Raw genomic sequence first — 27,556 nt, 5'->3', positions numbered from 1 at the left:
GCATTAACAATCAAGCTACTCGTCAACGACTTATTCCGACAAGACGGCCAGTTTTAATTTATACCAGTCCTTCATGAGCGGTTTCGACCCAGCTTGATTAAGGGTGTCTTCTGTGGCCTCTACCGAACCTGTGTGCTTGCGGGCTCAATTTCAGAAGCTGGGTACAGTCCATGCATAGGATGTGCGCTAACCATGCCTGTTGCCATTTCAGGACAGTGTTAACGATGCGGCCTTCAGTCAGTGAGGCACGGATTGCGACTTCTTTATTATTGATGTGTTCGTGCCAGGTAATGCTTTGGACAAAGCACATGTACTTCAATTTGAAGACCCGCTGTTTTCATACGGTCTACATATTTTGCGCGTCCCAGTTTCACAACCGTATGAATGGATGGTTGTTATCATGAAAGTTAGTTTCATCAGAACACTACAGTTTGTCATAAATATGAATCATGAATGTTGAATCCAACTGAGGTTACATGTGGCTCAATACAAAATATGACGAATCTTTGTCGTGTCTTCAGCCATCCTCGATCTGAGGATTGGCCGAACCATGGGCAATCCTTCACCACTGACTTCTATCTTCTGCTATCCTCATTGTGTTCCAGCGTTAGCCTCGTCCATGCTTTGACGTTATCCATCCATGTGATCCTTGGTTTTCCGCGTGCACGTGAACCGTGTATTGTGCCTTGCATTATCTGCTTTTCCAAACAAGTAGATGTTTTCTCATGGCATGACTATTGTAGGCCAGCTTTCTTGTGACGAATGAGGAAATCATCTAATTTAACCAGGTATAACCCTTCACAGGTTATACCTGGTTAAATAAAGTGCCGATCTGCTCCATTGCTCCTGATTCAGTGTATGACATTCCACGTTCTTGGTGATGGCAGAGAAGTCTCAACATAGGACATCCAATTTTGAATTCTCACAAAGTGATTATCATATCCACACCTAAATGCCACAACAAAAGACCACTATAGCAGATTCGTTTTAAATAACGGCACAATCCTACACTCGTTCACGTATGGAAATAGATAACGCAGCATTGGCACAGCAACGTATGCCCTGACTTTGATTGAGTGCACTACATTAACCGTGCAATTCTGTTTGAAACTTGTACAGAATTGACTCGCGGGAATAATATCCAGTAGGGTAGTGTCATGCAAGCGGTACAGTGGTTTTGCAAATAGGGACAGCGTTGGGGAGGCTGGGTTAGGTGCCCTGCTGCTCCTCTATATGGGTGGGTGGTGTTGTGTTTGGGCCCCCCTTGCAAAAGCTCCGTTGTGCCTCACATAGAGTGCCAAGGTGTCTATTAATATCTCCGAGCGTTCTCACACGCACGCCCAGACCAGCTGGCCACCTGCTACCAACATTCCCACCACCAACAACCCCCTTTCCCCAATACAAGGTCCGAGGGTTAATGTGAGTACAATAAGTGGCCACTTTACGCCCTGAAAGTTGGTTCTAGGATACAGTATTGGGTTTCAGGCCACGGTATGGGTATACAGATGGTTTGTTTGAATTCAAGCCAGGTTAATTGTAGAAGGCCCATTTGTTATTCGTTACAATATTGGGGTTCAGACCACGCCATGGGAAAACAGATGATGTTTGTTTGAATTCAAGCCAGGTTAATTGTAGAAAGCCAATTTTTTTTAATTCGTCGACCACCTTGTTTTGCGGTGCAGTTAAGTGTTCAGCATTTGCTAATTAGCGTTGCGCTTGAAGTTATTTGATTAAATTGCGAAGTCAAAGTAGCGTCTCTCTGACTAAACAAGGATGGGACAGTGCCCCTTATTCTCTAAGCAGCCCATTGGTAGTTTGAAATCCGATTTTTTTTCCAGGACAAAGAAATGTTAAAAAGGAGCCTCATGGTAAATGAGCAAGACAATGTCATCTACAACAGTACCACTAAACAAAAACAAATAATTGTAGGGACTGGAAAAAAGGTAGACCAATATCAAGTGGATTATAAATGGGTGAGCAAGAGTTGTATCGTGTTTTTGGGATGATTGGCAATGAAAAGCAGAATGCCGGAATGATATTTCTTTATACTGGGGGAATCCGATGAGCTATGAAGTTATTTTTCACACGTCCAGCGTACCAGATGTACGTTTTCATTCAGTGCATTGTGACTGCTTTGACATGGATTGGAAATGTAGACTGACAAGAGCAGTGGAAAAAGCTGAAATGTGCACGAAGCAGCATGGAAATATGGATGCTGGATCAGAAAACAAATGTAAACTATAGACGTCAAATCAACTTAAGGTGGACTTGTCAAGGACAAATCGCTCGAAAAAATTGCAGATTAAATACTTGACAGAAGGGCAGCCTAGGAAGGGAACAAGACCCAGAGATGGAGCGATGAGATCAGCTGACCTGCAGCAAGTAGGTTCATAATCCGGGTTTGTGGGCTTCCAATCTACGTGTGGTCTCGTGGTCCGGGTTTATTGGGTTGCAGAATCAGGTCTGTAGGTTCATTGTCCAGGTTTCATTGGGTTGTAGTCTGAGTATCAGGATTCTCAGTCCGGTTTCTACATGTCGAGGGTGTTCATGGTGCCGTGTGCTGGTCGACGTTGTGTTCATGTGGAGTGCACTATGAACACCATCAGATAAGAAAGTGTTTTTTTTAAGTAGGCTAAATGTATTTTAGCTTTCATATATTTCTATCTTTGTATACTTTTCTCTATTTTGTGCACATAGAATATTATGTAATGTTATGTTTACATTTCAAGTGCTCCGCGATGGTAACATCGTGGAGGGCTTCACTTAGCAATGGATTCGAACTTGGCTCGTGACATTTTGACAGCGGAGGAAGCTTAACTGACCTTGGTGTAATAGGTGAATGTCTACAAGTCTCAATTCTTTGAGAATATTGCTCCTTTGATTTTCGTAAGGATACATGCAAAAGGATATGCAGATTGAGGCACTACCAAAAAGCAATTTGAAAAACGAAGCGGGTTTAAAAATAAACTCATTAATTTCACTTTAAGTCCGAGGGCAAATGCTGCTATTGAGCACCTTCTAACGCCAGCAAAGGACATTAAATGGGAGTGTGGAAACAATGATGTGCCTCCATTGTCTTCCGATGATTCCACACTGTAGAAAGTACTAATTTAAGATAAAGTCTGCCTTAGGAAGGCTGGTCTCAGGATCAGTTAGATATCACACGTGGCACTCGTGTGTATGAAAGGGAACTGAACAGAGGTCACTGGCATCATGGATGTGTATGCAAACGCAAACACCACTGGCAATCGCACAAAAGGTGTCACACAGCATGGCATTTCATTGGATGGTAAGATGCAAGAACAGTTAAAAATGTACCCGTATAGTATAGTTGAGAACATTAAATTTTATTACATCCGTTATACAATACACTTTTTTTTTCGTTACAATATATGTTCTGAATGTACAAGGCAGCATGCACACAACAGTTCCCCTTGATCCCCATTCTCAATAAACCGGCACCTGCAGGGCCCAGGTAACTGGGCATGCGAATCCAAATTACAGAAAAACACACGAGACGTAAAATTCATGGTGAATATCAATCATCTACCAAACACTCCATAAGGGTGCAAAGGATAGTTAACACTAAGTGGTTGACCGAAAAGTTGCATTTTGACTATGCATGCTAACATGTACGTCCAGCTAACTGAACTATATGCAGTATCCTTGGGGTACACAACACCACCATACACATTTGTGCTCCACATGTCTTTGTCAAAATGCTGCCAACGTGATAATGCACTTCATGTAGCGGGCACGTGGTTCGAGTACGTCAGAGCAGCACCTTCACTGAATAAAGGCAGAGCCCAAGTGATGACGCCAACTTGAGCACTGTTGTACAGGTGGAGGCACCGTGATAATAACAACAAAAACCCTCTTTGCTTTTCAGTCTCACAACTCACCGATGCATAGTTCTTTAAAATGCTGGGGTTTTTGGATTGCAGCATGAATATAGATATCATAAGTTAGCTGGGCAGCTTCCCAAAAATAAAAATTTGCCAATAAATCGCTCCATATAGCAATGGTGGCAAAACTTGTCCAGTCGGTGATTACGACGTTCTCTACCAACACTGGAGATTGGCAATGCTCCGTCGATTTTGGTTGCTCGATTCACAATGGTCTGTACACACAAGTTCATGCTGCGGAAGACAAGCCGGGTAAACTTTCAAGAAAGTTTAAAATTTGTCCACGGGAGGCAAATTGGTATATTAGATGGGAAGAATACTTCACTCTTTTATAATGTGCAAGGCAGAATCGGTAAAATGCACTGTGATTAGCTATATATCAAATTGATATGGTATATACCACCCATCGTGTGCTGAAAGAAAACTAACAGCATACAAGCAACCATTTACACTCCTCAAACACTGGAGCTATTTGGATGCTGTGTGGTTAGATTCTGAAGGGTGGGTTTCAATTAAGTAATCCTGTCTCAGAATGCTCCATGTTAAATAATGAGCCATCTGATCAGTCAGCAGTTGGGCCATGCAGTGTTGTGGCATAGATAACCAATGGACAAATCAACTCCAAGCACCAAATGGTTTCTGCGACTTGGAGAGGAGATGACAATGGATAGTTTGCGTTCACAATGATTGCACATACCAAGAAAGCAGTCTCTGTTTGTCCTCATCCTACCGAGTGCAGAGCTTGCTGTTAAGGTCTACTCATGTGCAAGCACAATGCAAGCAGACTGATAACCAAGTCTATGAAAATGTGATAAGTTGGCAGATATGTGCAGCTGACAAGGTTATCACAATGGTTAAACGTTTCGAGAACTGGTAATAATTAAATGCAGACATCAACTGATAAGGCTGTTTGCTATTAGGCACTGGACAGATTTGATTGGCGAACATGGAAGCACACTGCAGTAAGTCATGAGAAATTGAGAGAATTGGAGTGAACATAACAGGCCAATTTACCACACGGAGACCAGCAAGCAATGATGGGATCACAGCTGACAACCATTGTCAGGCACGAGGGACCAAAAATAATATATTACGATATTGTTGAATCAACCCATGTTTTGCACTTTCTAAGCAAACTTCTGCTTAAACTAAGCCACAGACGTTTTCACGTGACGATAAATGCAAATATGTATTTGTACTGAATAACTCCCATTCCACTCCATTCAGTTTATTTTAAGGATGCTTCATGGTACTTACCAATGACATTCAGTAATTGTGCTACTTTTCTATTAAGGACATCACAATATTCCCCCATCCACATTACATTACCATGAGCACGGATATTTTCTGGCCAGTTCCATGCACAGCACTGATGTTCTTTAAGCACTTGCCAGTCAGCTTACATTAATGGGGTTTATCATGGGATGCAAAACACCACATGTATACATTAATACACAGTATAGAATGAAACAGTTTTAACTAACTCTTTGAAAGAGCTCTGCACTCTGGACCAAGGCAGTGGTAAGTCCACTCCAGCAACGTATGCACTCAAAAAGTTTAAAGGAGCCAGTGGAATAGTTATAATTAAGATTTCCATGAGGACATCAACGATGATTATTCCTTTTGTTGCCACGTGACTTAACAGGTTAATATACTCATCAAGAGGGAAATTCAGTTGTCGAGCTTTTATACATTTTAGTTGAAATAAAACTGTGCCAATTGTGTGCACAACTAATGTAGGTTTTGATATTTAAATTGGCTTAACAGTTTGTGAAAATTACAATTGAAATCCCTTGCTTGATGTTTTCAGTGAGCAGGCCAGGTGGAAATGTATTTTCTCTGCTCATACCTGCCATTCCCACAAACTATTTTCAAAGTTTCTACTGTGCCCAACAGTGAAACAGATGGAAACCCAGCAATACCAACAATGAACAGCTGGCAATTTAAGTGGTAGAAAAGAGGCGTTTCCTCCGATTTTTCAGACTTTGAGCAAAAACTAAGTCAATATTCAGGTGGACGATCAAAGGGAAGGAACATAAGGAAAGAGAGTAACAATAAATGCTTATGGTGCGTTATACTACATTTTACACGAAGTTAACAGAACAGGATATTTTTGTATTTAAAATCCACTTTTGTCTTGATTTGCTCCGATGTACAGCAAGTAACAAAAAAGGATGGATTTCAATTAATACACCCACAAAACAGAATTGTCAAAAGTTGGAACAGGTGGGGCAGCTATGAGAATGGCATTCACCACCTGTGGTTATAACTTATACATTCAATGCGAAAAAAAAGTCAGCGCAAAATGGCTGGTTAGAACTGCAGTCCAAATCTTCACAGCTTGCATTGCTTTACAGAAGGCACAGTTTACTTCCCAGACTCCAACGGGTAAGGCGGAGAATGATAAACCACTATTGTACACATGTTCAAGCATCAGCAATGAAAGGTGCAATTATAAAAACCACTCGGCACCAAGCCCTGTTCACAGATTTCTACAGAGCGATTGCCAGCAAACCCATTGCTTTGCTGTCGAGCAATAGCAGCATGATAACAATGTGGTTTGGAATATGCTCGGCGGCCGGTAAATCAGACATGTTGGTAATTGTTTCAATGAATCTACCCTCTAATTACATGCTCATTCATTCGAAAGGTCAACTGAAGTGATTGAACAAGTTCCGGAACAGGATATTATGTCACCTTTATCAGATGCTTCTCAAAACTACAAGACATTTTATGCGAGAGGTAATCACTGGTTTGATCAGCTGATAACTTCAGGCAAGATTATTTTGCCACGCTCTGTAAAACCGGCTCTGAACAGGACCTTACAATCGGTCGTTGCAGAACGGTCTTTCCATGGGTCCCATTACGATGACGCTTCCAAATCCAAACCCCACTGCCGTTCAGCACGCCCATTCATTCAACCACCACGATTGAGGTAGCTTTTTTTAAACCGGGCAACATTTCTCCTGCGCACGTGCCGATATCTTGTTCCTTATGGAAACTCACTACTACATTCCAATGTGGGTAGGGAAATGTGTGCGTATGCGACCGCCAACTTAAGTTGCTCTTTCACCACTGCAATGTCGATACTAAACAGAGCGTAAATTGTACAGGGATGTTTCCTGTGTGATTTTATCATGAAACATTTTGTAACACTTTAAGAAGGTTTTTTTTTATGGCTAGCAACATAAATGATAAATATTGGAGGCTTTACAATCCTAAATACACAATATGTAGCCGAGTATGATCAGGTCCATTTTTAGTGTGGACAATGTCAGTCTTGATGCCAAGATTACTTTTCTGTTGAAATCCAACATTTCTAACACATGGTGGCATTACAGATGCAACTCAGGGGCTTTTTCATGACAGCTTTACACTATATTGCAGAGTACACCTTGATTGTGCACAACATCACACCCACTACAGCATTCATTACAGGTGACCCCCTCAAAAAATAGGAGTCAATGCACTGTGGAAATATGAATAAGGTGAATCAACAAGTTCTCCATGCACCTCACTTTTGTACTCCCAGGCTTTCCCATCTATTTACAGATCTGTTTTTGTGGTCTCAATATGAACCAGTTCACCTATGCTTGTACATATTAACAGTGTATTCATCAAGCTGATGTCCTGAAGCAACTACTTCTGCAAGTGCCCCTTGAAGCAGATACCATAAAGCTAGTACCAACAAACGGTTTATGTCCACATTTATATCTTCAACATCTCATTCAACATTATTGCTGCATCAAATCTCTCGTCTATAGTTCCCTGAACATGGAGATGCTTTCCCGACAAGAGATGCACTTGTTAGACCTGCAAACATTGTGATTTGTGCACGTTGGACCCTTAAAAAAATAATGAAATGCAAATGTAGGCTCAGTCACCTTGAAATTATATTTTAGAAGGCTGTATTTTGTTTTCAGTTCCCCAAAGGTGGCAGTCCATAGAAATTATACACTGTAATGCAACAAAGTGGTAAAGGTGCTGAGTGCATCTGCAGGTCAAAGTGCAAGCCAGGGGCGGTTACATCTGCAGATTGGCCAGCCACTCGGCATAACTCCTCGTGCACACTCATGTCAGAGGACGGCCCAAAGGATTCATAAAAAAAAAACAACCAAGAATATATTCTCTAACGAACAAGGTGCTCATTTTCCATACATATGGAAATTAAGTCTTTCAAAACCATAAATAATATATGCGAGTTTTAATTACGTCTGACATAGGATACATCATAAAGGTGCCACCCCACCTCCTCCCGCCCCCGCCACTCCAGCATGGCACTCAAGATGCGGACACGCAACACACAGGGCCCCGCCACACCACGCTCGCTCACTCGGTACCCTCAGCCACTGTTCCCTGCTGTCGGCACACAGGCGTTGGGGGTGGTTGGGTGCGACCTTGTTCTGCGAGGATGCTGGGGGTCTGGTTGCAGTGAGCAAGGTGGGAGAGGCGGACGAAGGGGGAAGGGGAGGGGGGCGAGAGGAGGGGGCCCCTCACGTGTGGTGCACCTCGTGGACCATGTACTCGCGGGGTATGGGCGTCTCAGCACCGTGCAGCTTGCGCACACGTCGCTCAAAGGCGCCGACCATCTGCTTCACGACCTCGTCGAAAAACATGCCCGCCAGCTGCGAATGCAGCAGTGATCGGAACTCGAAGGAGGTCTGCGGGGAAGGGGGAAGAAGAAAATAAGGGGATGCCCCTTCGCATTAAGTGGCTGGTGTGGAATTTAGCATAATTTCACTTTATATTAACGTTGTGCAAATCAAGCAACGCATACAAGACGACGGCAATGATAATTGTTCAGCATCAAGCCCAAGTGCCTCCATGCGCAAAATTGTAATGAAACAATGTTCATCTCCATTAGTGGTCATGGGGCAGTGGAGGTTATTCTACATTCCAATGGTGAGGGACCAGTCTCTCCATTGGACAACCTCTGTTCACTTCCCACAAGGTGGCACACATTAATCAACCATCCCCAGAGGTATTCTAGATTGAATCAACACCCCCCCCCATCGCCGTTAATATTAGCAATATTCATAAATGTATGTAGCCAACCGTACTACGACTAATATGTTCCATTGGGGCAGTGCTTCCTGCACTTCCTGTGCATCTTACTCTCGCTGTTCTAACCATACTCAGAAGGGAGCACACTTTATGTAGTTTGCTTTGTGTATAATTGACACCAAGTCACCGAGCTAAATGAAGTATGAAAATCAAGTTTACACAATGGGGTTCTTATTAATCATTCGTGCCCAGACTGCCAACATGCCTCACATGCCTGACATGCATGTTTCAACTTGCAGTGTAATTGGAAAAAGCTGTTTTTTTCCCCTCTTTGCAAACAGTCGCAGTATCACGAGCACAGGTGCCAACAGAATCAGAATCTTTATTTATTTGGACTTCGATGAGCTATAAAGCGGGGGGGGGGGGGGGGGGGTCAACATGGTGGCCCCAAATGACCTCATTGTTCGAAGGGCCTCCAATATTTTCGATTGGGGTGGATCAATGTTGTATTGATAATTGTGTATATTTGCACCACATTATAACAAAATTGTGGTCATCATATAGAGAAACAGGCCTCATCATTGTCAATGTGGAATTTCTACCAGCGGCTCAAACCCACCAACAAAATTAGTGTTGCCACATTTAAGGACAAAGACAGACTTTAGTTTGTGTTTTGCTTGTCTGTATTGTGTGTCGTCTGCCTTTTACTGGACATCTGGTTTTTCTATGTCTGTCACTTGCTGCCTCGGAGTCTGCGTGTGTATTTATCTGCCTCTATCAGTCTCTCTCGAGGTCTCTATTTAGGCATCTATGTATGTGTGCCTTCTTCATCTGACCGTCTCCATTTCTAGCATCTGTCTCTCTGCATGTATCAGTTTGTGCTTGTCATTATATTGTGTCCGTCTGTGTGTAGATATGTCTATTTCTCTCCCCGTCTTTCTCCCTATCATTGTGTACCTATGTCTTTGATTCTGTTTTCCCATTCCGTCTCTCCGTCAATTGCAGGTTCACTCCCCTCCTCTCCACTCTTCTGCTCTACCCACTCCTTCCCCCCCTACCCATTTTGTCCTCACACTACTCCCCCTCCTCCCTCCCCTCAGTCAGCTCGTTTTGCCCTTCTCCCCACCGCCACCGTCTGGTTACGGAGGTCTCGTGACTACCGTGCCTGAGGGTGTTCAAAACGCAAACCGAAATTATCTGGTTTTCACATTTTTCCCTCCAATTTCTGCTTGGCCAGAAATGAACAGCTACACAGCTGGGTACCAGCTGGTTTTTTAATGCAAGTTGGTATTCTATACACCACCTACAAATAACCAGTGAGGCAATAAAGGGCCTAATGCAATTACTATCTTAAAGTGACCACGATTACCATCCATCCATTCCAGCTAGATAAAGAAACTCCGCAGGGCTCTCGTCATCTGTTTAGACAGAGGGACGTGAACAGATATATCCCTGATTAAGTTAAGCAAATCCTCTCTCTTATCCTTCTCCCTCAGGAGCCTGTTTATTCTCTGCACTGGTGCACGTACAGAAAAGTCGAGGGTGCAGCTGCGCTGAATGCCTGGGATGCCCGGGCTGAATCGCCACACCGTCTCCAGGTGGTTGAAAATCCGTCCATCTGTGCATATGGCCTGCGCAGACATGGAGGTGGCAAAAAAAACACATGAGCCACCAAACTAGGCAGCATCGACAAATCTATTCAGGTGAAGGAACAACCTCATTCACGAATGCTTGCCAGAGTCTTTCATCCGCGAATAGAAATGCATGACAAGCAATACCAGAGTTTGTATCTTAAATCGGCTTAACATTGTCATAAGTATATGCGCAATGCATTTGTCATGAACTTTGTTGATCTATATTATTTAAAACTAAAAACTTTTATTTTATTTTACTCGGTAAGGCAACAGAGCTATTAGCATTTTTTTTAGAAGCAACCTGGCCATAAATGATATCTCAATTAAGTGGCTTATCATGTAGAAATTAATATTAGCCAAATCATCTAAACACAAGTTTATTAATATGCAGGGAAAAGCCGGAGAACCCAGAGAAAAATCCAAATATCCAGGCGTCAGGGTCAGGATTGAACCGACGATCATTCTGCATACCAGGCGAGGTAGTCAATGCTAGATGTTGCTGTGGAAGGCTGCATATTCCATGTCCCATGTTGGGGATCGACCATGAAAAGTCAAACCGCGGTTATTATGTGGAGACTGGAAACGTAGAATTTCCACCACAAGCTCAGGGCATACAAATTTATAACTTTAGCAGCGAATACTTTAAATTTTAAACGTGCTATTTCTGCACCCAGGGCATATAAATATTTTATCTTAGTTACCATGTCTAATGACCAAGCGTATCAGTTACCCAATGTGAAGGCATAGTAACACTACAATGCGCATCACAGATAATCAGGAGCTGATACTTAGCCAAGAGCAGCTGTGCCAGGAAAATAAGAATGACCTTTGTCATCGGAACAACATGTGGCCAATTGTCACAGCTGATGAAAAGGGCAGAACAGCAACCTAACCTCTAACCCTGAAGGATACATTTTCTTTTAACAATGGTCCTTAAATTAAACCTTTCAATGCTCATATTCAATGTTAATTGGAAACATGAATATATATTGCTGCCTCAGCAGTCCGCCTGCTGTATTTTTTCACCTGAAGACGATTGCTTGCGTTGCAATCGAAATGTCAGATTTTTTTTATAATTTTCTATCTACGTGACTTTACCTAAAGACCCAAAGCGTATGAACATGAACACCAAAATATTAACACAACACTATCAATGCTACCCTCGTTTCATAAAACGATACAATTCTAAAAACAATAAGATAGTGACAATGTTGTTATAATCTTTTTAAGGTTATTTAAAAAACTAGTTTTTTCCACATTAAAAGAAAAAAACATCATTACAAAAGAGGAAGTAACCATTATTCTGCATGTTTGTTGAATACGATTTTTCGTGCTTTCAAGCTTTAAGTAACATATGTCAATATAGAAATGGCATAAACACCACAGGTAGACAGATATAATTTCCATTCACAATTAAACACATTCAGGCTGGTATTCACTGGAAACAGCCATGACAAAAACAGAAGTCTTTTCTAATGGCATGCTCAAAGGTCAATGATTCTCCTGTGCCTAGTGATTTAGAGCAGTTTTAAAACTCATTATCTGACAATAGAACACCATTGCGTAAGGTACAACACATGCACCATGAAGGTGTACGTGCAAGACACTGCAAATATCATGGCCGCAGAGTGCAATGGAGGACGGAAAGTTACCGAGGCAGGCATTTGCGCAGCACTGGTCTGTGACTGAAGGGAAGAAGAAAATGAAGCCAAATTCTGGGATACTGTTACAGTAGACCCTGGGGTCAGATGTCAACGGTTCAACAGTTGCAGCACGACGTTGTTGGCAATTGATGAAGTGCGCTGGCATTTAAGCACATGGCTGGCGCCGCTCGTAAGCAAGCGAGTCACTGAGTCCGTGTCCTGGGCGAGCGTGCAAATGTCACCTTGACGAGGTGGGGCTCCACAAGCGTCACGCTGGATGTGTATCGCTCGATCATGGGCGGGAAGCCAACCTCCAGCTGCGCCTTGATATGGCTTGAACGCTGGAACACCACGAGCGATTTCTTCACCCATGGCACAAATGTCTTGTAGTCGTCCACATTGGCCACCACGCCGTACATCTCCTGCATTGAGTACCTGCCATGGACAGAGACGCCACCAGCTCTGCACCAAATCCTCATCCCAATGTTCTACTAGCTCTGGATCAACATAAAATCAAGCTGATAAGCCAGTCTAAGACAGCCTCTATTCAACTCAACGAATGCATGCGTCAGGTGCACATCCTTACGTTAACATGCACAAGTTTTAATGTACAGTACATGCACTCATCTAAATTGTATGCAGCATGACAGTACATTTTAAAAAACACTTCAATTGACCCCAGAGATTTCAGTTCATGCAAACATGGCAGGTGTTCTCGGATGGACAAGCATTATTTGCCGTGTATAGAAAATCGTCTTATCAGCTTCCTTAAAAAGTAAAAGGTGGCAGTTGCTAATTAATATTTATTTGATAACCCAGATGGGTAGTGCTGTGGTTAGCACATGATTCACAATTGGAATTAGCAAGTTTAAAAAATCCAAGTTGGAGGTCAACTCAGTGAATAATTTCTTCAATTGATAAAATTAGAAGTAAACATTGCTTGATCTATGTTGCCGACGATCCAACATAGGAATGTGTAATTTGTACTGCTGGTTCGGGGGCAACAAAGTGAAGATCACAGCCTCATTTACTCCTATACATCATGCAATAATTAAAATGTAACCAACAGCAATCATATAATGAAAGGCTAACATTAATACTGATAATAGTATACTCATTAGCACTCAAAAACACTTCTGTATTAATAAAAGTACATATTATTACGACTTATAATACTGAATGTTTATATGCCAGTGCATCAATTAATCACCACAACGATAAGTTAACAGGGCCAAGGTGATAAGAGATCAGGCCAACTCTTAAGAAATATTTATTAAAGTTATTCAATTTGGTTCATTGAAAGTGCAAGCATAAGTAAAATGTGTAAAAATAATAACCTGGTAAAGACTAATAACGTTACCATTTACAAGAGGGGAGGAACGGTATCAATCGGTAAGTGAGCACGCATGCGATGATGAAAGCAGTGGTCAGCCTATTAATTCTTCTTTTCCATTTAAAATTGCTTAAGTCGAGAGGTTAATTTTGGATGACAGGAGAGTAAGCATTGAGCACATTCCAGTAGTTTTAGGGATTAGTGTGGGAACGGGACATTCCATAAACCATGAAAAGTTAAAGTTTCTAAATTTGAGCGTGCCATACGTGCTCGTGGAAGGACCGAGAGAGCTAACAGTTCATTTGCAGGCGTCGGATGCATTCTAATTCCGTAGTTATAAGAAATGGGGACACCAGGATTTGTATTTATTTATCCAGGAGTGGATATAAACAGGGGCGATAACAAGATGAAGAAATTACAAATTATGCCCTTTTTGATGCTGCTGCCGCCTTCTACAGTCTTCTGATATCTCCGCAGCAGAGGCAAAAGCACATGACAAGACTTGCTTGGTCTACAGCACCTCTCCAACACCTTCCACTTCATGATTTTTGTATTTATGGAGGCATATTTATATATTAATAGATGGGGATATGGATTCACCCAGAAGGGATCTCCAGGAATGCTAAATGAAAAATGTATCTGACGAAACTTCACAGATAAGGACTTATTTACACAAGCAAATGCGCCAATAGCATGGTGGTGAGATGCCAACTACCTCGCCTGGTATACAGGAGGTCGTGGATTCTACTCTGACCCTGACGCCTGTATATTTGAAATTTGCATGTTCTCCCTGTGGTCGCGTGGATTTTTCTCCGGGTTGTCCGGTTTTTCCCCTCCACATTTCGAAATGTGTTTAAGTGTTTGGCTGCTATGAATTTCCACGCGATAAGCGACTTTGTTGATCGATAATTTGTGGCCAGGTCGCTTCTGAAAAAGAGCTATATCGCTCAGTGGGTTCATAATCAACGATTTTTGGGTTTAGATCGCGTTATTTATAAATGTGTCGTAACCCTCCACCACCCGACACGGCCAAACAGTAAAAAAAGTGTCACGTTGACAAAAGACAAATAGTTCACTGCTTTAGCCCACCGGTGTGTTGAAGCGTGAAACCACAACATTTACAATTTGAGTACGACGTTTCGCTGGTAATTGGATCCAGCATCATCGGGCAATTCGCCAGAATGGTGAGGCTCTGCTGTGTCTCCCGTTCTTATATAGAGCAGCAGCAGGGTGACGTCATCATTAACTCATTAACTCATCAGGTGCAAAGATTTGAGGGGGGGGGTTATTGTAATTATATACTTGATTAGTAATAAGGCTATTGTTACGATGCGAGTTGTAGATTAGTAATCATTTGGAATGTGTTCTATTGTGATTATGCTACATTAATAATCAGTTAGTGCTTGTTTCCCTTATAAGGAATTGTAATGCATCTTATTTAATAATACGCTTCCAGGCAGCACTAAGCCTGTAGCTGTCTGAGCGATTAAAGTTATTTCTGTTTCTCTCAATCTCAATGGAAGCGTATTATTAAATAAGATGCATTACAATTCCTTATAAGGGAAACAAGCACTAACTGATTATTAATGTAGCATAATCACAATAGAACACATTCCAAATGATTACTAATCTACAACTCGCATCGTAACAATAGCCTTATTACTAATCAAGTATATAATTACAATAACCCCCCCCTCAAATCTTTGCACCTGATGAGTTAATGATGACGTCACCCTGCTGCTGCTCTATATAAGAACGGGAGACACAGCAGAGCCTCACCATTCTGGCGAATTGCCCGATGATGCTGGATGCAATTACCAGCGAAACGTCGTACTCAAATTGTAAATGTTGTGGTTTCACGCTTCAACACACCGGTGGGCTAAAGCAGTGAACTATTTGTCTTTTGTCAACGTGACACTTTTTTGTTTACTGATTGGCCGTGTCGGGTGGTGGAGGGTTACGACACATTTATAAATAACGCGATCTAAACCCAAAAATCGTTGATTATGAACAATATTGGTCGCGAAAGCCTACGTGTAAAACCGCTCAGTGGGTCTTACCTAGTAAATTAAACAAAGTTTTAAAAAGTAGTAAACATTAATGCAGATAACAGGATATCCAGAGTATATACACGAGTGCTGAGCAACATACCCGAGTATTCTTCGCTCAGAGTACTCCTTCCTCTTGTTGGCAAACGGGGAGGTGAGATTCATGAAGGAGCGGTACTGCATGCTGGCTTGGTGAGGGTGCAGCCTGCTGAATGTTCCAAGGCTCTTGGTCATCAGGATCCCGCATGAACTCAGATACCTGCAAACACAAGAGACCCATATCCTATGACTTCACTGGAATGCACTCTACATCCTCCCAACATCATTAAAAAAAAGACAGCTGGCTGACATTGTGTTTGGAGCGCACGACTTACAATCGGGCAAATCCTGAGCTCAATTCCATGTTGGAAATCAACTCATCACCACATGAGTGTCAATACAATGAATAAGTACCCCATGTTTTAAAATTCAAATGTCATCATCCTATGGAGAGATTTCCCCCCTTGCCACTGGTGAACTGCTTTGTGTTTAAGTTTGTTGTCCTTCAACCACGCCTCCCGATTAGCGCGGTTGGCTACATCGTGCTAAAGAAGTCCAACATACATAGTTTGGAATTTCCACTGACCACCAATGAAGAGGAGTTCCACCTTCATGTTAATTTAACGGGACTTTTTTTTAAATCAAAATGTATGTGTAGCCAAAGAGTCGGTTTGTAGAGGTACAACGGTTCAATTCGCAGAATACCTCATCATTTATTAGTGATGGTCAAACAAAAATAATCCTGACTATTCTATAATGTCCAGGTCATGAGGCAGTGTTGAAAATGCTGTCAAAGTAAGCCTTTTCTATAGCTTGCGTGGTTTCAGTCTGTACCGACACCACATTTATACAAACATAACAAACCTCACTTTTAAACCTAACAGTGACCTTTAAACAAAACGGTGGAGTTTTGTAGTACGAGCACAAGTAGCTCCGTTTTAAGGCAAAGTAGTACTGCCAGAGTGCAAAGTCAGAGTGAATTAAAGAATTTCAAAGCGACTGCCAAACCGCACCCAGAAAAAGAAACTGGCAGACGCAGCATGACTTTTAGCATTTTGCACAGCCTCCTGAGGGATGTCATTTTTAGACAAAAGCAACGCTCAACAGTACATGCTCAACAGTACATGCGACTGCTTTAAGCACACACTTACACTTGATAAAAAAACTGTATGAAAACTGTAAACATTAAATATTACAACCACCTTGTGCAGTTAAATGTTGAAAAAGGTACGAACCAAAATCTGTAATTCAGTACGATACTAACATAGCACAAAAGCTTATATTTGACATGAAATAATTATGTTCAAGGATAGTACTGTACGAGACAGTAATGTTTTAACCCATCTTCGGCCTGGGGTCAATGACATGGGTACCAATTGATGGTCATCAAGTTAACTGCGGTTAAATTCCACCACTGTCTTAAAGCCACCACTCGAAATATAGCCATTGTTCATATGAGCAGGGATATTGACTGTTTAAGATGGGCAATACAGAATAACAGCTAACAATTATTCACATCATTATTGTTCCTATATTGGCAGTTAAAACTGCTTCAATTATAGAGCCTTGTGATCAACAATAATAACAATAGCAGCTGTATATGAATGTAGTTTTTTACAACAACATTTATTACATGAAGCTGCACAGCTTGGAAATGCATTCTAAAACGATCTGCAGCCAAACAATCAGATGCCAAAACATCGTTTGAAGAGATTGCTTTTCAAGAGAGTAAATGAACAACTCGTTAGACTGATTTAAAGTTGATTGTTAAACGAAGCACTGTGTAAACAATAATGGTGATGAGTTCAGAACGTATATAATGCTAAATCTCTACTATGCACAAGTCGAGAGGTTCTGGACAAGGAAAGCAATGGTTGCAATGCTTATATTTGCATGAAACCTGCACGAAACGAATTAATCAGAAAAGTATATTTGTGTCAACATTTCAGGGTGATAATTGTTTTACTACCCTTTTATCTGACGACAAAACTGACACCTTTTTTACAAGGAGTCATGTTTGAATTGACCACAATACCTGCAGTCGGAATGCAAACAAAAAACATAACTCTGATAATGTATGCACTGTCCTTGAAGTTAATCAACTTCACACCCGAGACAGCTTTCCTTAGAGCCTAGTCTCACATGGTGTTGGACCAGATGACGCCAAAAGGCTCAACTCAAAGACAATGCAACAATCAGAGTTTGAGAGCTCGGGGTAAGCATTTACACCATTGGAACCTCTTTTGCTAGTAGCAAATTATCATATTATCATATTTTGCTACTGGCAAATGAGGTTCCAATGGTATTTCAGGGTGATTTTTATATTTGTGTAATATTAAAACAAATTTGAAACCACACTTCTTTCAGTTAGCTTATTTTTGATCAGGATAGATAGTGGGCTTTGAGTTTTTTTTTATAAATTGTAAGGTGACCTGGGATGCTCTGCATGAAGAAAGCATTCTAAACAAGAGAAAACTAGGATCAATTAAATACAAACTCTGGATCTAGTGGAACGTTAGAACAAGTAAAGTTAAACCCAGGCCATCAAAACCCTGGCTACCCATAATTTGAACTTCCCAAGACAGTAAGCCAATAAAAAATATACGTAACTTTAAAAAAAAATACGCATAATTTAAACATGTAATTAAAAACTTAAGACTACGTTGTTGTAAATAATATATAACATTCATTAGAAAATGTGAATTAGAAAATGTTAAATGGTGTATATATAAAACCTGCACAATGTAGTATACTGTGTAATGGGTATCAAATGCACGAACTATGTTGGTGGTGGGGGATAATGGAGGCTGGGATTGGAGGCAAGGTGGATGGGTGCTGGGGGGGTATCGATATACACCCAGGGGACCAACCATCGCCACGACTAACAGAATAACTTAACTTCGGTGCAGTACAAAGATCCCCCGGTATGGCCTTAAGACTTTTTGGGGCAAGTGCTGATAGCGAGCACCTATGAAGGGGAGCAAGGCACACGAGGGGGTTGGTGACCAGCACCACGCACGGCCACCTTTGTCTCCCCAGTGGCGATGTATTGAGCCTGAGTCGACCTTCGAGAGGCCCAGGACCAGTTCAGATAATCCTCACTGGTGTTGACTGCGAGTGGGAATTATACTCGGCTCACCGGGTTCGTAGCACGCTAACCACTACACTACCCCCAGTACACAAATACATGCACAGGAAGTAATTTTTGCTCTGTGTACAGTAAAACGCCTGGATTACATGCATCATGTTGTAAATGCAATCGCAGATAGCCAGACCAGGGACATCCCCCCCCCACCAATTAGTCTGGCTAGCCAAGGTTTAATTGCACATAATGTACAACATATATTAAAGAGTACAAAGATGAACACTCTTTGGTTATTTCGGTAAAGTCACGTAGGTATATCTGCGACTTTACCGAAATAACCAAAGAGCATGGATCCCTGCAGTCACGAAAACTTCAAATCTAGATAGTACAAAGATGAACACATGCGCGCACACAATCACAAAAACAAATTCTGGCAGAATTGTGCGCCAAGGAACTGGATGCTGCAACAAATTCCAGGAATGGGGTGGCTAAATAAAAATCACACCGATTTTACTACCATGACCCCCTCCCCACTCATCCCACCACATCCAACTGGGTTTGAGTTCAACGCGGCCATGCCGGAACAAAAAGTTGCGGCATGTGCCTAACTAACAATGGCGTTAATAACCACCGCACATAAAATTCATGGTTAGAACTTTTATCAAAAGTTTACTCTAGCTGACTGAACAGTGGAACACAATTAAAAAAGGGTTTGCATTCTGCTACACCATAGCAAATTCACCTGGCAAGTCAATCAGTTCCACATGTAACCTGAAACTGCGTGCGGTAAACCAATCCTGCCATGCACGTCATTGACGTGCACAAAGCATAAACCAGCAGATTTATAATGAACACTAATTGGTTTACCAAGAAGTCCTGATATTTTGTAATGCTTCACGATGTGGGGTGTTTTACCTTTATACATAGGTTTCATTAAAATATGAAAACATTCAACATGTACACACCCATGCAAACCTCTTTTTATGGACCCTATTTTTATTCTATACTTGTTACCAGAGTTTCTCTTATGAAAACAATTAATTATGAACGACGATGCTTACATGGTAAATAGCATTTACCTCTTATACGGACATCTGTTTTATGAACAGAGTGCAATATCAATGATGCGCATAACCTTAAGAAATACTACACGTACTGTATTCATAAATGTAGTGAAAATCAAATAGAATTCAAACGACTTAGATGCGAAACCGTCAATTATTATCATAAAAATACCCCTCTTAATTACGCTTTATCAGCCACCTACATGCTAACAACAAGTGTACTGCAGAACGGGAATCATCAATACAACTCAGGAGGTTCAAAGTAGTACGAGTTATTCATAAAGGCCGATGCTGCATTCATGACAACAGTAACCACATTCGCAAAATCAAAAACTATACTAACCACAAACCCCTTTCAGCCATCACGAAACGATGTACTTTTCAAGCTGTGGTGCATGTTATCTCGTCCCGTGATGCAAAATAGCCAAGTTTAGAATGAAATAATCTATTGTTCGACGAGGTTACAATTATTTCCCCCCCCCAAGGAGCACCTGGATTACATTGCAATACACCGTATAAAATAGAGGCTACTGCACAACAAACAAAAAATGTCATTCTTTAAACACCTAAGCATAGACCACTGGAAGATTCAGGCCGGAAGATTTACAATAACTAAACAAAATATTACGACTATTCTTTATTCATGAGAAAAAAACCTCAACGCAGTCTAGGCAGTCTTTTAACAACCAAAAACCTAAACCTTGCACTGCATGTACAGATTGCATTACTAGGCTTCCTAAGGCTATACAGTTGAGTCTCGGGCATTAAGAATTAACCTTTAGAAAGTTCTAAAAGCATATTCGTTTGGCGATGCTAGGGACGGGCAATAAAACTGAATCCAGAGAATGCTATAGGTGCCTTGGGCTAACCCTGCATTGTTGCATACATGATTGTGCATACAGTGTATGGGCAAAGACCCCCCAAGTATAGCGACTACTATACTACCGCAAATTGTAGTCATTTGTCAAAAGCATGGTTTTGAATCTAAATATTTAAATATGAAATCATAAAAATAGCAGCGTGATAATATCAGCAACGCATGGTTCTGTTGTGCGAGATGAGACATCACGAGGTCCCGCATGACGTTAACTTCCTGGCAACACAGACAACACAACTTCTTAATATAGATCCAGCCAGGTTGCTCTTGACAGAGCACAACTCGCAATCTGCAGGTTGTGGAGTTCACATCTCCCTCCCGTTTATTGTCTGTCCCTCCCGTGTCGATAACATATGTACCACTATGAGAAACCAAGAGGATTCGTCATATTTAGACTGCCCCCCCCCCCTACCATAGCAATGTGGAATTTCTGTCACTGGCTCTGGGGGCCACCAATAGAGATGAACGATGCACCACTTGCTCATTTGAGCAGGGAGACAACCTGAGGTTGCAAGGACTGCTCAGCGAGGACACAGGCCAGCCACGGGCAAAACATTCTAAATCCCTCCGAATGGCCAATGAGTCAATGACAAAAGAATTTAACAAATGCAAGCGGGCACAAATTGGCTGTTATTCGGTGCACAAGTGCAAGCCACAACGATCCGGATTCGGCAAGCCGCCCTTCGCTGTCGGCCATATGCGACGACTGTGGAGAGGGGCGGTACAGGCAAATCCAATTACAGCAGTCGCTCATTGGCCCACGAAGCCAACCTACGTAGGCTGCAGACTTCTCGTGACGTACTTAGAGAAGGAGGGGGGGTCGGATGAAACGTCCACGCATCATCATCCTCATGTTTGCAATGCTGCATGGTGGTGGTGGTGGGGGGGGGCACAGTGTTAATGCCACGACCGCGTCACCTCGGCACTAAAATAAACCAAGTCACGCTGCCGAATTTTTCCCCCCATACCTCTTCAGGCACTCGCTTGGCCCTCATGCTATGGACCTGTTCCCAATACGTTAATTATCTTCACAACCAATGCAATTATGCGCTGGCAAACAGTGACAGTAAAATGGAACAAAATCAACTTTGCACTTACAATGTTGTACTTGAAGCCAAAACGCGAATTTCAACGACGAATCTGCACCGGTGGGCGTGCCATAATCGGGGCACGTTCAATGTGTCCAAAGTGACACATCAGCAGTCAGCACCATACAATGCATACCTTTTACGAGCTGGCTACGCGATACAGGTCGATAAAAAAAGGAACTTCAACGAAATTCGTAGTCCTACATGGCCTCTGTTGGCACAAGCCTGCCCCGCTCCTCAGTTTGCCAAGCGCATGCCGTGTGGTCGCACCCCCCCCCCCCCCGCTAAGCCCTTCTTCGTTACAAAACGGTGATACGCTGCCATGTTGAGGGCCTCTCTACCAACGTAGCATTATGCAAGAGGCCCCCTTCTTTTGCCCTGTCGGCCACACAAGCCATCGGTATGCCTCCGCATGAAATACGACCAGCACATTCAGAAGTCACACAAAATGTGTAAACTTTGAAGAGGGGGGAAAAAAGTCACGTACAACACCGCAGTCTATATACTCTGCACCAACCGTGTGCACAGCAATCCAAAGAACGACACTTTACATTCAAGTGGCCCCGAGGTTAAGTGTGGGCATGTTGCTCATCACATGCAAGGCTAATTCTGAACTTCACTGGAACACGGTGAAAATTCACAAGACTACGTATTGGTTAAGTCAGTTGCAGAATGTGGCCAATTTTGATTTAAATTGTAATCCGAGGTTACAAGCACGAATTAATGGGCTAAAATGTTTAACTTGTTGCTCATTTAAACAGTGTTTGATGGGTAAAGTAGATATTGGAGGTGGAGTGTTGGCGCAATGGTTAGCAAGGCTGCACTTGAGTTTTCATTCTAAGCCATGGCGAACATCATTGATAACTGCCATCAGCCAATGTCCATTATCTGTTGGATGAAGGTCTCCACCCACGCCATCCCCTAACGGTAACCCAATTACACAATTCATCTTGGTCCTGCACGAAGTCGTTGTCTGCTTGGCCACGTTCTTCTCTCCTTTGGCTGCCATTTTGTGACCAGTCTAATCCCATCAGCCAACATCCCTTCTCGCCATGTGTTCTGCCCAAGCCAACATACTTTCCTTGGCAAACAAATTGCATTTCCCTTGATCTACGTGTTCCAGTCTCTCAGTGCAATTGTACACCAAATAAGATCTCCGTGCTTATTTCCACTTTTTGTCAATGTCTATGTTTCTCATCAATGTCACAGCAGGTAATGCAGACTTACTGAAAATGTTAGTTAAGTGTTACTTTTAATGATCTAATCAATTTTACAATTTTAATGATCTAATCAGTTTTACAACAAAAACATCCGGCTATTTTTACATCCAGTAATCCTGATTTGGCTTAAATTATTGTCCTAGGTATACATGTTGTTATTTTCAGTTGTGTCCCTGCAACTATTATTTCCTTTTATTGAGAAATATTGTTTAACACGACTTTTGCGTTTATCACATTCATTGAGCTCACAATCTGCCTTCTTTCCAAGGTTATTCGACCATTTTGTTTAGTACATCTGTATTGCTTCTTATAATAACCAACACTTTATTACACGATGCACTCACCATATCACACTTAGAAAGGCTATACTTTATATAAATGATCAAGTGCTGCATTAACAGCAACACTATCAATTATCCATAAGCTTCGTCTTAGGCTTCGTGAATGCTCGGGCTTGGACGGCATATTTCCTGGCTCTCCCCAGGGAAGTGGAACCCCATGGTAAGACACTTCCCACCCGTATCCATCCATCTCTCTTGTCATTTGTCTAGCAAGGCGGTGTTCCGAGCTCACATTGTAGAGACTCTCTCCCTCATGACTCACTCACTGTACACACGCCAACCTGGAGCCAAGGTATTCACCTCGATGGCACACCTTGCCGTTTAATGGACTACACTTGATTATACAATCTGCTCAATATTTACTACGTCGTCCTTTACCTCCTAGATGTACGGTACATCAATTCTACATTACCTATTGTGCATGTGTATATCTGCGTACTGTACAATATACACTCATCTATGCTGCTATATAGCATTGGGTATGCGCGTGTACCTTGAAGCGGTTATGGGCCTACCCCCAAGGTGTGGTCTGTAAACATCAACACTGGGGAGAAAGGCGGCCGGGCGTAAATGTTGGCCACCCACCCCCTCGTGTGCCGCTCCGTCCCTCATAGGTGCTACTCGCGATCACCCCTTGCCACAAGTCTTGTTAAAGGCGAAACGGGGGGGGGGGTCTTTGTGTCTCGTGCCATGCAGCAATCAAGATAGGTTAGGTTATTCAGCGCAAGTTTCCAAATCCGGCAGCTTTGTGTGTGCGTGTTTTTTTGTGAATGGATACTGTACAGTACTGTGCTTTTATTTTACACCGGGGGATGTCCATTGCGATTCGTCATCTCGTGCGAGGGAGGTCTGAGTTCCCATAGCTACGTGGAGTTGGTGGTTTTTACATCCGTGTCTACTCGCAGTGACGTCGCATATTGTAGACGTACCGCATTCCTGCATATTAATTTACCAAATAATGACACAGATCAGCTAAATGCATAGCGCAGGGGTCGGCAAACCTGTGGATCGAGAGCCGCATGCGGACCTTTATGGAATGCTTCGTGACGTTATTAAGGACCGTCTCATATTCACATTCATTACGGTTCTTGAAATATTGACGGGGTTTTTTTTCCGAATTCGAAATATTTTTTTTATTTTCGTTGCCGACCAGCTGGTATAGCGTGAATAGTAGTCTCCGATAAATAATAAATACTTTGAAGTTGCCCCACGTTAAGGGTGACGTGGCTCCGTCATCATTTAAACGCCCCCCCTCTTCAGCTCATCGCATTATTACCCCAGGAATGTATATAAACTCGCACCGTAAAATGTACCCATGTTGAACTTCTTTCGCACCGCACGTAGCCAACGGAAGTGCAGTGTGTGTGTACCCGGCACCCCATCCTCCTCGACATGACACACAAACCCAGCCAAAATCGCCTCTGTTCCACCCCACATACGCCACATGCCCCGCGTCTTTATGCCAAACGGGCTCCAGTCGACTGTGCTGCCACCCTCTCGCCAGCAACTCACCCCACGCAGGGGTCAAAGGGCAGCAAGTCACCTCATCGGTGGGTTAGAGAGAGATTCGTGGAGGTTAGGAGAGGGCATGAGACGGCGAGGACGAATTCTCGCGTGAAGCCCTCTCGTGACGAGCAGACCTCGAAATTGGCATTTAAACTTTTTTTATTGATTTTAGTTTACCAAGTCCCACTGAGCTTTTGCTCTTTGTTCAGAAGCGACCTGGCCACAAATTATTGCTCAACGAAGTGGCCTCGTCGCGTGGAAATTTAGAGTAGCAGCCAAATACTCTCAACGCATGCCGAGTCTAAATGTGGAGGGGAAAACCCGGACGACCAGGAGAAAAATCCACGCGACTACGGGGGAGAGAGACACCGCAAACTCAATACAGCAGGCGTCAGGGTCGAACCTACGACCTCCTTGCATACCAGGCAAGGTAGTTAACATCTCGCCTGGAACAGACACGTCTATTTCCATGTATGTTGAACTTTTTTCGCACAGTACGTTGCCAACCGCGCCAATCGGAGGTGCCATCATCAACGCGCAAGAAACGAGGAAAGAAATCGATGGGAAGCCGCTTGTGGTGGACTTGGGGAAGAGAACGCATTAAGCGTTCGTGTCGCAGGGTGGCAGCATCAGGGGTCGCGTCCGGGGGGGGCAGTGAAAGGGATGTGATCTTGGGGGTGGCCGAACAAGGGCGGAGGGGCACGAGGGGAGTGGATGGCGGTGTGAAGGGTGAGGGGTGGCGTGCACAGGCGGCGAGGCTAAACAGGCAAAGAAAGCGAGACGCGGAGGCAGATTGTGAGTTGGGGTGAGTGTTAGGGGGGTATTGCGCGAGTAAGGGGTGATGGTAAGGTGGTAAGTTGGGCCTGGAGGTGGTTGTGATGATTGAGTTGGGAGTCTTGAGCAGCAGGCGCGTGTGTGGGTGAGAGATGGCGAGTGAGTTGGTTGCGAGGTTAAGGGTGGCATGTAGGGAGTGAGGGTGGGTGGTGAGTTAAGACTTAACTAGTTGGGGTGGGTGGTGAGGTGGTTTGGGGCAAGTAGTGAGTTGGGGTGGTGAGGTGGTTGGGGTGAGGGTAGTGGATTGTAGAGTGGAGCGGTAGTGGGGTGGTTAGCGCACTACGAACCCGGCGACCCCAGTTCGATTCCTGCTCACGGTCAATAACAGTAACGATTATCCGAACCGGTCCTGGGCCTCCCCTAGGCCGACTCAGCCTCAAATGAGTAGCTGGTACGGCGCGTAGACTTCACCACTGGCGAGACAAAGGCGGCCGGGCGTGGTGCTGGCCACCCAACCACCCCCTCGTGTGCCACAGTGCCGGCCTTCATAGGTGCTCGCCAGCAGTCTGTTAATGCTATAGGAGGGGCGGTGGGGGAATAGATATGTGGGTGGGAGTAGGTTGTGGTCTGTGGGGCAGGTGGCGAGGTGGCTGGGCGTGGGTGGTGAGAGCCTGTGGGTGGTGAGAGCCCGTGGGGTGGTGTGAGCCCGTGGGGTGGTGTGAGCCTGTGGGTGCTGAGAGCCTGTGGGTGCTGAGAGCCTGTGGGTGGCGAGAGCCTGTGGGTGGCGAGAGCCTGTGGGTGGTGAGAGCCTGTGGGTGGTGAGAGCCCGTGGGTGGGTGGTGTGAGCCTGTGGGTGGGTGGTGAGAGCCTGTGGGTGGGTGGTGAGAGCCTGTGGGTGGGTGGTGAGAGCCTGTAGGTGGTGAGAGCCTGTGGGTGGTGAGAGCCTGTGGGTGGTGAGAGCCTGTGGGTGGTGAGAGCCTGTGGGTGGTGAGAGCCCGTGGGTGGTGAGCCTGTGGGTGGTGAGCCTGTGGGTGGTGAGAGCCCGTGGGTGGGTGGTGTGAGCCTGTGGGTGGGTGGTGAGAGCTTGTGGGTGGTCAGAGCCTGTGGGTGGTGAGAGCCCGTGGGTGGTGAGAGCCTGTGGGTGCTGATCCTGTGGGGTGGTGAGAGTGGGTAGCGAGCCCGTGGGTGGGTGATGAGCTGTACAGGAGTCGTCACCTGTGGCTGCTGCCCTCGCTGGCGGAGACCCGCGAGCTCCCGCGCGCAGCCGACGCCGCCGCCTCCGCCGTCGTCGGAGGAGGAGGCCGCGCTCCACGCAGCGCTACCACGAACCCGCGCACGGGGCCGCTCCTCGCCATGGCCGCGCGCCGCCCTCTCCTCCTTCTTCTTCTTCCCCTTCTCCTCCTCTTCCTCCTCTCCCCTGTGCACTGCCGGCTGTCTCTCGCCGCCTCTCCCCCTTGCTTAGCGTGTGGCGTGTCCGCTGCGGCGTTCCCCCCCGCACCTCTCGCTGCTGCTGCTGCCGCCTCAAATCGTCGCCGACTCCGAGTGACCGCTCGCCGGTCTGGGGAACGGCGGTTACGTGAATCGGGGGGGGCGGGGGGGATGTGACGTCACGGCGCATGCTAATGAAGAGCGTGATGACGTGAGTGATGACGTGGTGGCGCGGTGACGCAATACGCTGTCGCTGCGCGGTGACGTCGGCCCGCCGCTTGGCGCGAACGTTTATGAGTGTAGAGCGCATGCGCGGGGGCTTCCCCTCTTCTCTTCCACACCCCCTTCCACATCCCCCTTTCCACCCCCCCTGCCACCCGCTTTTCCACCCCCCCCTTGCACCCCCTCTTTCCACCCCCCCCTTCCACACCCCGACCACCCCCCCTTCCACCCCCCCTTTTCACCTCCTCTTCCACCCCCTTCCGCCCCCTTCCACCCCCGCCTCCACCCCACCACCCCTTTCTACCCCCCCTTCCACCCCTCTTCCACCCCCCCTTCCACCCCCCT

At 44.3% G+C, this 27,556-nt stretch overlaps 1 protein-coding gene across 1 annotated transcript; it reads right to left on the bottom strand.

The window, feature by feature from the left end:
- Positions 1–3,331: 3,331 nt before the first annotated feature.
- LOC144943730 (coenzyme Q-binding protein COQ10 homolog B, mitochondrial-like) lies at positions 3,332–27,136 on the bottom strand. Its single transcript, XM_078871513.1, has 5 exons — positions 26,777–27,136; positions 15,671–15,826; positions 12,429–12,621; positions 10,439–10,540; positions 3,332–8,566 (listed from the first exon to the last, which is right to left on the bottom strand). Exons 1-5 carry the CDS (start codon positions 26,914–26,916, stop codon positions 8,399–8,401), a joined length of 759 nt encoding a protein of 252 aa, XP_078727639.1. The 5' UTR covers positions 26,917–27,136; the 3' UTR covers positions 3,332–8,398.
- Positions 27,137–27,556: the final 420 nt, after the last annotated feature.

This window comes from Lampetra fluviatilis, chromosome 2 (assembly GCF_964198595.1).
Source record: "Lampetra fluviatilis chromosome 2, kcLamFluv1.1, whole genome shotgun sequence".
In the NCBI taxonomy this organism is placed as follows: Eukaryota; Metazoa; Chordata; class Hyperoartia; order Petromyzontiformes; family Petromyzontidae; genus Lampetra; species Lampetra fluviatilis.
Note: the sequence above shows the minus strand (reverse complement) of the source record. Positions and strands in the feature narration are given on the sequence as shown.

Coding starts and splice junctions, on each gene's coding strand:
- LOC144943730 (XM_078871513.1), bottom strand. CDS start 26,916: ATGGCGAGGAGCGGCCCCGTGCGCGGGTTCGTGGTAGCGCTGCGTGGA. Junction 12,622..15,670: donor TCTGAGCGAAGAATACTCGG/GTATGTTGCTCA, acceptor TGTCCATGGCAG/GTACTCAATGCAGGAGATGT. Junction 8,567..10,438: donor GCTGCACCCTCGACTTTTCT/GTACGTGCACCA, acceptor CCTTCCCCGCAG/ACCTCCTTCGAGTTCCGATC.